The 12,485-nt window shown below is 33.4% G+C and overlaps 1 protein-coding gene across 3 annotated transcripts in view; it reads left to right on the forward strand.

Annotated features, from left to right (window-relative positions):
* Mdga2 (MAM domain containing glycosylphosphatidylinositol anchor 2) overlaps window positions 1-12,485 on the forward strand; it is a 793,868-nt gene that overhangs the window by 766,142 nt on the left and 15,241 nt on the right. For all 3 annotated transcript variants that reach the window (XM_042260511.2, XM_076550567.1, XM_076550568.1), the window contains one exon: window positions 9,715-9,845. In XM_042260511.2, the coding sequence (XP_042116445.1) occupies window positions 9,715-9,845 (131 nt within the window). The remainder of the gene's footprint in view (window positions 1-9,714; window positions 9,846-12,485) is intronic.

Raw genomic sequence — 12,485 nt, forward strand, 5'->3', positions numbered from 1 at the left:
CACAGTAGGGGTCAACTATAAAGGAATAAGACAGTCCTTTGAAATTATTACTGCTCAGTGACATTGCACCTGAACACCCAAGATCTGACAGTGAAAGGTAATTTTCTGTTCACTATATACCTGTTTATACATCCATTCTGCAGGACATAAAAAAAAAATACAAACTTGGTACCTAAGTATCATTGTTTTATAAGTCTTCTGCTGTGAGACTACAATTTGCCTGATGCACACAGTCAATTGAAATTCTGGAAAGGCTTCACTGTAGAGCTGTGGCTTCTTCCACAGGAGGAGCTGCTTCATACAGATTAGTTTATTAGGTAGACTCTATGGCTGAAGTGGCTCTGAAGCATGTTCAAATAACAACAAAAGATGTAAGCAACCTTGTCTTCAGCTTATTCAATAATAGGGTGAGAAGATTTGCATGGATTGATGTTAGTTTTGAGAAAATTTGGTTGTGAATCAAGTGCTTTCAAACAGTGTCACATTCTACTGAGAAATCTTTTGCAAAATGAAAACACCCATCAGTGTGGCAAATATCCTTGCTGTCTATTTTAAGACATTGACTTAGCCACCCAAACTTCCGAAACCACCATAGTGGTCAGATAGCAGCCATCAACATCAGGAAAAGACCTTGTACCACCAAAAGTTTCTATGAAGCCTGGTGATTGTCAGTATACTTTAGCAATAAAGCATTTCAATTCAGGTATAGATATTGTTTGCAGGCAAGATGCATTACACACTTAGTAAACTGAAAAATAATATAAACATAAACTTCATGTACATTGGGAAAGCAAGAAAAAAGGCCTACCCTCTGTGTGTTGACATTTGCTTTCTAATCTAGAATTGAACCTGCATCATCTTTGAGGTATGTTTACCATCTTGGTATATATGGTTAGACCCTCATTTATCTGTAAGCCTAATATATCTACAGTTACTCATTTTGCAAGTAGTATCCTTGGTTGTATGGGTTCCTTTAAAAAAAACAGATTCCAAAATGACTTTTTCTAGATGTATGATATCCCAATTTCATTTATGGCTTTTTGGTTAATTGTAATTAAGTCTTGCAATCTCTTTTGACATTAAGAAGCAGCAGCATCTAACAATACAAATATTAAGAGGTTCCACTGAAGTAAAACCTATTGTCTTTAGCCATTGCTGCATGACTAATTTACACCCTCCATTAAACAACAAAAACCGTGATTTAGACTACACTATTCTCTCACAGTGTTTGTGGGTCGTGAAAACACATATTGTTTGCCTGAGTGTCAGTGGCTCAGTATCATTTTTTGAAGCTGTTATTAGCATAACAAGAAAGGACTCCAGTCTAATTTCAAGAATCAACTTGGGAAGAATCCTCATTAATGACCACTTATATGTTGCTTTAAAGCAAATGAATGCTGAAAATAGTTATAAATTAATCACCAAGTTGACTTTACATTGTCTTGATTTGTTTTAATTATCATAACTAAGCCCCTACCCAAGGAGAGAGAATTATAGAAGAATATTCATGCTAGAAGGTTTAGCTGATAGGTACAATTTATAGGCTGTCTGCCACCCTGGTACAATGATGGGTTCGTTAGACACCTTATCAAAATTGACTAAGAAAAGTATTTTCCAATCAAAGACACAATCTGTTGACATTTAAAGGTTAACTTATATGTAGATGATGTATGTACACAGTTTGATTTCTGTTGCCGTGATAAAACACCCTGACAAAAGCTGTGGCAGGAAGATAGGACTTATTTTAGTTCACAATTTTATATTATTGGCCAGCCCTGTGAAAAAGCTTCAACAGTAAGATCCTGATACAGCTGGTCACGTGACATCCACAGTAGCAAGCAGAAGGGAAAAATGCATATACACTTATTTTCTTTTTGCTTGTGATCAGCTCAGTTTCTCTACTCTTATACAGTTTAGGATCCCTGGCTTAGCAAGTGTCACCTCACAGTAGGCTGGGTCATCTCACATCAATTAACTTATTTAAGATAACCCCTAATAAACATGCCTATAGGCCAACCTGATTAAGACAGTCCCTCATTGAGACTTTTATCCCAGGTAGTTCTAAGTTGTTCCGAGCTGACCACTAAAACTAATTACCACAAAGTGATGTGTAGCTATTAATATTGCTACATATGTATATATATATATATATATATATATATATATATATATATATTAACATTTCTGTGTCTTCTAATGAACTATTTAATTCTGCATGAATTAAAGGAACCTCTAAAGTCCTAAACAAACGGAATCTCATTGGAGTCACCAAATATGATAAAAGTTTGTTAAATTAAAAAAAATGAGGTGAGCTAGAAGCATCACACCATCCCAGAAAATGAAAGGTGAAATACAGAATACATTTATGAATAAGTCCTTTGAGTTTGATGAGAATTAGACAAGGTTCTACCTCTGGAAAGCCTATTTCACTGTGAAGCCACAGGGAGCAAAGGAAAAAGAATAAATGAATGAGTTATTCTTCTGTGATTCTGATAACCACAATGGTGAAGAAGAATGACAGAACAAAGAGATGTGGGCACACAGGGGGCCTGATTTAAGAAGGAAAGTTAACAGACATTCTAAGTCCACAAGAAAGTTTGTGGAAAGGTAGGAATGTAATGCCTCAATAATGGAATTATCTCAAAGAAGGGAGTTAATTCTACTTCCAGTGAAGTGAGAAAAAAATAATTATCTAAGAACATAGCTGCTGATGGATTTCCAAAAGCAAGAACAGCAGGCAACATGAAAGTCTCATCTTCTCTCTAAAATAAATATGAAGTACATGCTCCAAGAATGGACAGTTTTAGGCGAAGGTAAAAATAGAGTAAAACCTGATAGGTGGAGAGGTTGGAGCAAGGGCCAAAGTCCTTGGAACTCTAAAATGTGTCTCAAACGGGGAAAGAGAAGCTCAGTTCAGATCTTATTACTTCAAGAAAACAGTACAGAATCAAGTCTTGATTTTCATCCTCTCTCTGGCCCATGATGAAACTCATCCTTTAAAACCTGTAACATAAAATGCTCAAATACACATTCCCCTGTGGCTTCCCAACACATGTAGCCAACCTGTAGCTGTGGTGGGCAAGTTGTGCCCAAGTATAGCAATGAGTGCAGCCCAACACAAAATTGTATACTTAGCATAGTAGAAGGCATTTTGAAAACTTTATTTTGTAACTCAATGATGTAGTTCTTGAGTGTGAACTCTGTAGATGACAATGTTGTGTCACAACGTCAAAACAGTTGGTCATGCAAGCAAGCAAGGACAGTCTGTTTTAATTGTGCAGCTTCCCAATCTCTGACCTTCCTCTTGATGAACTGTGCTTCATGAGGGCACAAGCAATGGCCCTTCCCATGACATGGTATCCTGAGTGTAAATATTAACTTAAGTACTCAATAAACATTCATTTACAAATAAGTGTATTTTTAAAGTTACGTGATAGAATTAACACATTTTCTCTTTCTTAACCGTCCGTACAATTTGTATTTTCCCTTAAAATACAGCTGCAGCACATCTTTGGTGTTTGTTGTCAGCCCTCTCTGCTTCCTTTGTTTTCATAACTTGTGGTGCAAATATCTGCATTTGTCGCTCTGAGGCTTGTTCCACTGCTGTCTCTCTGAGAACAATAACCATGATGTATTTCGATGTGATTCTTCAGACAATGAGTGCTTACTAGGTTTAAAAGGTCACCTAAAGTAGCTGCCTTAGCCTTCGCTTGTATTAAAAGAATAACAAGAGAAAGTATGTGGAGTACAGACATGAAACGGATGGCAGTTCATGAAAACTTCTTACATTGTACAAATAAGAAAACACTAAGTTAACTATTATCACCCAGTGAATTTGCATCTAGGGCTCTGGTAAGTGACACAAAATATGGGGAAAACTGTCACATATGTCTTAATAATTAATTCAAGAGTAATGACTTAATAACAGTATCCCCCAAGCAGTGTCACAGGCAACTTTTATAAAACATCCTTAAATAAGAGCACACACATTGATAACCCATATGCATAAGAAAATGAAATTGTGTTCAGATATGCCATCTTATGATGATCTAATTTAATATAGAAATAGCATTTAAGGATCTGGAGTTAATGTCTTATTAGCCATCTCTTTATCTCAGTCCTGGGGGTGGCCTTGATCTGGAGGTAGTGGGAATGGGGGGTGGGCTGGGGGGAAGGGGAGGGGGCAGGAAGGGGGAGAACAAGGGAATCTGTGGTTGTTATGTAGAACTGAATAGTATTGTAAAATAAAAGAAAAAAAGTAAAAAAAAAAAACCTCTTACATTAAATAAAAAAAAAGGAAGAAAGAAACCAAAGATAAATTATAATATTTCTGTAAGTAAAGAAATGAGATTTTAATGAAAAGATAAAGGTAAATAAATATGTTTGTGCATGAAAAAAATATCTTGAATTATTCTTTCACATGATAGTCTTGGACTATGTGATATGCTACAATTCAAATATTTTAAAATAGTGATAGACATGTCTTTGTAAAGCCAACAATGAAAAGTGACTATATTTTGAATGGTTTTTGGAGACTGACTTCTGCTTCCAGTTTTGGTCAGAGACTGTATTTCTCTTAATTGTATGGGGCATGGGCAAATGATCACAAGGACACTGATACATCTAAGAAAATAGTATTTTTAAGATTCTTCTGTGGGTGGAGAGATGACTCAGAGGTTAAGAGGACTGGAGTTAGGTTCCTAGTACCCCCCAACCAGGTCACTCAGAATTGACTCTAGTCCACTGTCAAGGGACCCAATGCCTTATTCTGAGATATTATACTGTGGTGATTTGATAATAGCTGATGTCTGTTAAGACGAAATCAATCACTTCAATGAAGACTTGTTTATATTTAACAACTGACAACAGCGTATGTTATTCATTCAGTAAACTGCCTTCTTAAGTGATAAGTATTTAGAGCAGGAGATATAAGTAGAATCTATCTGGGTTTTTTTGCTTCCGATGAACAAATTTTATTAGAAACAGTTATTACAGACACTCTGATAAAAACTACAAGTAACCTCTAATGCATTTACTTTTTAATACTTGTTTCAGAATCACAAACAATTTTCTTCCTATATATTATTTTTAAGTGTTATTACTGTAATTAATTATATAAAGTAAAGTGTTTCATTATGAATTTCCATACTTGCATATAATGTGCATAATTGCTCATAGTCACATCTTTACTATACACTGATGACGAACTCTGAATTGTGTTTAGTAGAGGAAAGTATGTTTAAACCAAGTATGTAAGCTACAGTAGATAGATAATATCATTTTATCAATTGAAGTAATGGTTAAAAGAAATCTAACTGGTTTTTCTTCTTGCCCAATGTAACAAATATTTAAACCCACTTTATTGAAAGTAAAGATCTAATGTTGTTTTTTTTTACTCATGAATCTTTTATGTTTCCTAGTAATCAAATGGTTTTTCAGGGATTTGACATAATGAATTACAGAGGAAGAGAAAGTATATTCAACCAAATGTGTAACAGGCTTATGCATCAGGACAACAGCATTAACGTAAGACTTTCTTTGTAGAGTTAGAAAGAACAGCATCCTTCAATAGAAGTAGGAGAAAGCAGAAAGCAGAAGTTGCAGATGTGAGACTCAGAAGAAACTAAGGCATGAGAATGAAGAACAATGTTCCAGGGGAGCATTAGAGCTAAAGAGCCAAAAGATGCAAATAAGGGATCTGAAAAAGCATGATAGAAGGCCTGAGTAGAGGGCCACCATAGACAGATTTGTGGTATGAATTCAACTGGATGCCAGAAGCATGGCAATGACAGGAGAAACTGACCTGACTTTTTGGTTTAAGATATTGTTGCAGCTACATGTTGAAACACAGTATCAATGCAGCCATCTCTATTCAAGCAGGAAACAATGACTTCCTAATTTCTCACTTTGTATGTGTGCATAAAACAAATGATGCTAACAATTACCTATCAATATACATAGTCCTTGCCTGGAGTCAGATAATTTTGCAGCATTCTCATCTTTTCATAGGATGTGGAAATTCAATTAATGAGTCTATGTTACTGATTATAATAAAAATGCTATTTATATGCAACTGATATCCAGACATTAGAATAAACCAAATTACAAATTAATGTATGCAAGTTTCTCAATTTGAAGTACCTATGGTAAAGATGAATGTATGTTTTAGGATGTTATTATTAAATTATTTTCTAAAACATCTAATATTTTTATAGTAAAATAATCAAGAGACAATTATGAGAAGTCTCAAAAAAGATGATAACTAGGTAATCTCGATGATAAAAAATGTTTATGAAAACTACATTTTATATGGTAATTTAAAGGAAGTAATATTAAATACAAATGATGGATATTGCAAAAGAAGAAGCCCAAATTTTGATCATTATCTATCATATAAAACAACCAAGGTCATTTAGCTTTTGACCACTGGGAGCCAAGGAAGAAAAATCTATGGTTTACTTAGCTATTTCAAGCTTTTATCATAGAACTACATAACATTAGGAGATCCTTGGGGATGGCTCAGTTCATACATTCTGGCATCTTGTGCCTACTTGAGCATAAAATCCTCTCTCTGAGGATTTAAAATTACATTTGAAGGGTATTAATACAATCCATCATGTGCACGTTGGAATTTTTACTATAATAATATAATAATGTGCTGAATCAGCTCTGCTTCTAACTTCTCCCAAGGAGCTTTATTCTGTTGCACAAGTTCTAATTTTGTTGCCTAAGATGACCTGGAATAGGGTTAAATGTCTTTTGACAGCAGATTCTGCTTTATGAACTAAAATGGGAAATGCTAGGGAGCAAGTCATTTGTTTATTTATGAGTTTTTGTCATTATCTCAGAAATATACCAGCCAAGAAACCATTTATTCTTGGCGACAATAAAATGATTGCTAGCACCTACATAAGAAGTTGTTTAAAAAATTTTAACATAGGTGTAAGCCTTATTTCAATAAATTGTAGCATCCATTTCTTATAAAACAAATGTTTTCCTTTTAAAAATATAAGCTAGTCACAGTTAATTACAACTCATCTTGCTTATTTTAAATCTAATTTAATTCTGTATTGTCTAGATATAGGCAAAAATGTTTTTATATAAAATGTATTCAATATTATAAGCATAATAACTTAAGTGTGAATTTAATATACATATTAAAAATTAGTTAATTAAGAAATTGTAAACATGGTCACAGCAGGGTATATCCCCTAACTATAAATGCTCTATTAAACTATTAAACTCTGAGACAATGCAATGTAATTATTCATATAATAATGTCATTGTTAGTCAGTTTTTTCTTCCTGTCACAAAACATCTAAAATAAATAACTTGGTAGAGGAAAGAATTATTATTTTGGCTCCTGATTCAAAATTTTCTGTCTAGTGTTGCTTGATGTCATGTGGTAAAGTAGTAACATGACAGAGAGACAAGCTGGGGGAAAGCTTTCCACCTCGTGGGGATGATAAGGGAGGGGCTGTACAAGACACATCTTTCTGGAGCAGCCCCCAGTGACCCACTCTTTTCATCCAGATTTTATCCCTTTGTCTCCCTTCTCAGCCTCCAATTTCACTAAATATGAGTCATTCATATATTAGGTCAAAATTTGAGTGATCATGTCACTTCCTTAAATGCATGACTCTGAACATTGCACAGGAAACTAAGCCTTGGCACAGAAGTCACTGTGGGGCATTTTAGATCCAGTCTGTAACATTTACTAGTATATATTAATAAGTGTTTCACCAAAGTAAATTATAACCTCAAATTCTGACAAATTTATAGCCTTCACTATTTGTTCATTGTAATTATAATGATCATATCTAAAAAGTAATATTGCTCTTAATCTTTAACCAATCCATTTATCAATATGGTAACAAGATCAATTTCCTTTTAGTTTAATCAAAACATGATGTTTTGCTTCCATATGAAAAAAATGAAAGAGAAGTACTGAACATGCTCTTGGGGGAAAAATCCACTACAGGATTGTTTTATATTGCAGACAAAGGGATAAAGAATTGGGGGATGGAGAGAAAGAGAGGGTAAGAAAGACAGGGGAGGGAGAGTGGGAGAGAGGAAGGGGCAGAACACAGAGAAGCGCATCTGTAGCTGTTGACAAAGATGCATTAACTTTAAGTACATATCTGGTTTTTATTAAAATACATAAAATATGGAATTTAGGAAAGAGAAAATGGTGAATGATAGAACAGTGGGTGAATAAAAAGCAGAAGCTAGATAAAATAGGAAAAAATAGAGAAGTTATGAAAGAGTGTGGCATGTAGGATATAATAGCTGGATAATGGATTGTGTTATTAGAAATGAAAAACGGGAATCCACACTGTAGAAATTAAAGTAATATGCAATAAAACGTTTGTGTGTAGAAATATGAAAATATCCATTGTATTTAATGAGAAAATATAGAAAATCTTGAAGTAGTATGTGAAAACAAGAAAAGTAGAACAATAAATGTTCACATAATTTTATAGATGAACAAAAATACATTATTTTCACTGATGTGCAGAAATGAATAAACCTTAAGACAAAAGAAGTTTCATCTATTAGCAAGTAAAATGTATTCTTGTAATATGGTCTTTGTCCAACATAATAATGCAATATATCATTTCAATGCAATTGATTTTATTTATTTCTATTCAAATATTGTAACATCATCAAAGGACAAAAATTTTAAACTCTGAGTTTAAAGCCTGCCTCTGCTATTTTCTTGCTACATTACACAGGGAAAATCACTTAACTCCTATAATTCTTCTCATCTGTACTGTGAGATAATTGCAGTAAGTTCATTATAGGGCCCACAAGAAGACTAATTCCTTATATGCACAAATTCCTAACATATGTTATATTGTATCAATACTGTTATCATCATTAACTTTCATTTTTGTGTACAACACACAAATTTAAAAAGATGTATTAAATGATGAAATGAAAAAGCTATCTATTTTATGTTCAATATTTCTTTCAGAAGGAAAAATAAGACTTAGATAAAAATAAATGTGATTTTATTTTAAAGAAAAAAAGATACTAAATGATAATACAAGTCAAAATGAAGATCAAATTAGTGTGTGGGCCATTTAGTACATGAGTGAATGCCCTGCAGGCTCTCTACTGCTCTTATAATAAATAGCAAATGACAACAAAGTAGGCTTCAAATAGGTTAGATGCATTATTTTACGGTTCTGGAAAACAAAATTCAAAATGAATATTAAAACATTGTGGTGCTAAAATCAAGATAGTAAGATCCTTCTGGGGATTCTGCAAAACTCAATTCTCTTGCCTCTTCTAGCCCGTACTCTTTGACTTGTAGATATATCCTCTGTCTTCAGTAAGAGATAACATCCTTTACAAGCCCATCTTCTCTCCTGAATCAAAGTGCCTTTTGCTGCCGGTCCATATAATAAGTGTGACTGCATTTAGAATCCACTGAGATAATCTAGGACAAGCCTGTCCACCTAAAAAACCTTAACCTTTACTGCAAAGTCATTTTGAAATATAAGGTAACACTTAGTTTCTAGGAAATAGAATGTTGTTTTCTCTGGATCATCTTATCACCATGATAGCAAGATAAGAAACAGAAGGAGAGCAGAAGACACTAGACTGTTCTGCAAGATTTACTTTTAAATATTTATAAATGTTTGGTCAAGGAGAAACAAACTTGAAGCGGACACAAATATACAATGCAAAATTCCATTGTTATTTTAGGTGTTTTAAATGTATATCTACGTTTGAAAGGGCAGACAACAATAGAGAATCCTCTATGGTCTTCAAGTGGGAATAAAGGACAACGATGGAATGAGGCTCATGTTAATATATATCCAATCACTTCATTTCAGGTAAGAAATAACTTTGTTCATAGATTGCTGTGTATTGAATGCAACATTAAATACATACTATAAAGAAGCAATAAATACATTAATATTCAGAAATTCTGTATAAGAGAAATAAAAATCATGTATTTTAGTTCCTCTTGAGTTTGCAAATCTATTTTATGAAGACAAATGCACCTTTATTAGCATCCTTGAAGTAGCATATAGAAAAAAATCTATCAAAACAGGAGGTATTGCACATAGTAGTACATGCCTTTAATCCCAGAACTTGGGAGGCAGAGGCAGGTCGATCTCTGAGTTTGAAATTAGCCTGGTCTGCAAAGAGTGTTCTAGAACAACCAGTCCTACACAGAGAAACCCTGTCTCTGGAAAACAACAACAACAAAAGAAACCAAAAACTACTCAAGGTATTTGCACAGTAAACCATTTCCATAGACTCACTTGCATACATTTTATTCTCCACAGGAGATAATATAGATTTTCACAATAATAAAACCGGATATCATTCAAATGTTATCCAGCTCAGTCATTTATTACTTTAATCAAAATCAGAATTTTTAAGCAAATTATATTTCTTTCTGTAGATAGACTTCAGTTGAATACCAAAATGCCACCTATAAAGATATCAAAAATTTAATTATAAGGTTTTAATTGAAATAATAAACTTTAATAATCACTGTAAAAGAGTATATGTGTGAGATATTTTAATAAAGTTGGCAGCATGGTTTTTGTGATTTAAGTAACTATATCAACATGTGTGTGTGTGTGTGTATACCTACCTATGTTTTCATACATTTCTAGCCAACATATACCAAAGTATTTTTATTTCTTTAAAATAGTAAAAATATCTTTAAAATCTAATGACATTTCATATAGCCTATAGTTTTATTCTTTCTTTTGAAAGTACTCAAGCCCACTTACTGATATCATGCATCCATGTCATGGCATACATTTAAGGGTACAGAGAATCAGATCGATCCAATTATGCATTCTTTTCATTGATAGAATCTCTTTGCTCACAATTTGTAAAAATTTGATTGTTTGAAAGGTTGAACTTCTAAATTTAACTAAGTTGATAAAATAATTTTTTTTCACAAGAGTAGGGGTAAGGAATTAAATAAGACTGCTTGAAATCATATGTCTATGAATCCGACAGAATCATTTTGTATCTATGAAGGATAATACAGTTGTAAAAACTGAAATAATTTATCCTGTGAAAACAGGATTCAAAGTACAATTACTATTAAAGTGAGTGTGTGGGGGGCAGTGTGGACATTGAAGAATATTTTTCTAAAAATATTGATGTTCTCTATATATTTTGCTTTCTACATGGGTTACCTCTTCATCACAAATGATAAAATTAAACACATATACAATAAGGATTTAAATTTGGTAATGTATCAAGGCAATCCTTTATTGACATTATATCAATTTAATAAACATCTGTTAAGTACCTCCAGGACAATCTTTATTTCTTTAGATATTTGTTGAAAAAAAATGTGAGCTCTTACTTTGTCACATTGGCAAGCATGAAAATTTACTAAAATTCTTGTTGTAAAATATGCTGGAAGCTAACTGTACACAGGAAGGGGAGAGATCTCAGGATATACACACATATAAACAGAAACAGAACACTTTTCATGGCTGGAGGCTTAGAAGCAGACATTAAATGACTAAGAATTTTGGGCTTTCAAAGTGTTTGTAGATGGAAGTTACTCTCCCACCTGACTGTTCCTAAATATCCAGCAGCTGCTTCCCAAATACTTGACTCAGAAGCTTAATATTATTTATAAATGATTGACCAGTAGCTGAGGCTTGTTACTGACTACCTCTTACACTTAAATTAACTCATAATTCTTATCTATGTTTAGCCAGGTGGCTTGGTACCTTTTCTCTGTGCAGCATTCTCATCTTGCTTCCTATGTGTGTGACTGGCAGCTCCTTGACTCCGCCTTCCTTCTTCCCAGCATTCTCCAAATCTGGTCGCCCTATACTTCTTGCCTGGCTACCAGCCAATCAGCATTTTAGTAAACTAATTTGAGTGGCAAATCTTTGCAGTATACAAGAGCATTATCTCACAGCAAGTGTTGAATAATGCCTGAACTACAGATTTGTTTAGATTATAAAAAGGGGGGATGAGATCAGATTCAGGGACATATATGATCACTTCTGTCTTAAATTTGTTAATAAAAATGCCTGAGGAAAAACATTTTAAAGATGTGGGAGAAATTGTTGGATACACCAGTCTGAAGTTTTTAAGACACAGACTGTGTCATCAGATTATATCTCTTACTGTAAACAGCCTGAGTAGTTGATATTAGCAAAGAAAGTTTTACATATTGAAATGAGCAAATCAGTGATGCAACCATGCAAAACCATTCATTAAGAGGAACTATGACAGACATACTCATCCTAAGTAGTATCTTAGGGAAATTCTAATATTCATAGAATTAAATAAGAGAGAGAAAAAGAGAGACAAACTCAAATTAGAAAACAAGTAAATTACTGGTAGAATGTCCTTTCTTGTAACATAATTTGTAAAATTCTACTTTCATGAGAAATTCAACTTCTAAATCTCACCAAAAAAAAAAATACTTTTTTTGTAATTGATAGAAGATAATTGACAAACTTAGGTTTTAGTTAAGT

Source organism: Peromyscus maniculatus, chromosome 14 (genome assembly GCF_049852395.1).
Source record: "Peromyscus maniculatus bairdii isolate BWxNUB_F1_BW_parent chromosome 14, HU_Pman_BW_mat_3.1, whole genome shotgun sequence".
NCBI classification, from domain to species: Eukaryota; Metazoa; Chordata; class Mammalia; order Rodentia; family Cricetidae; genus Peromyscus; species Peromyscus maniculatus.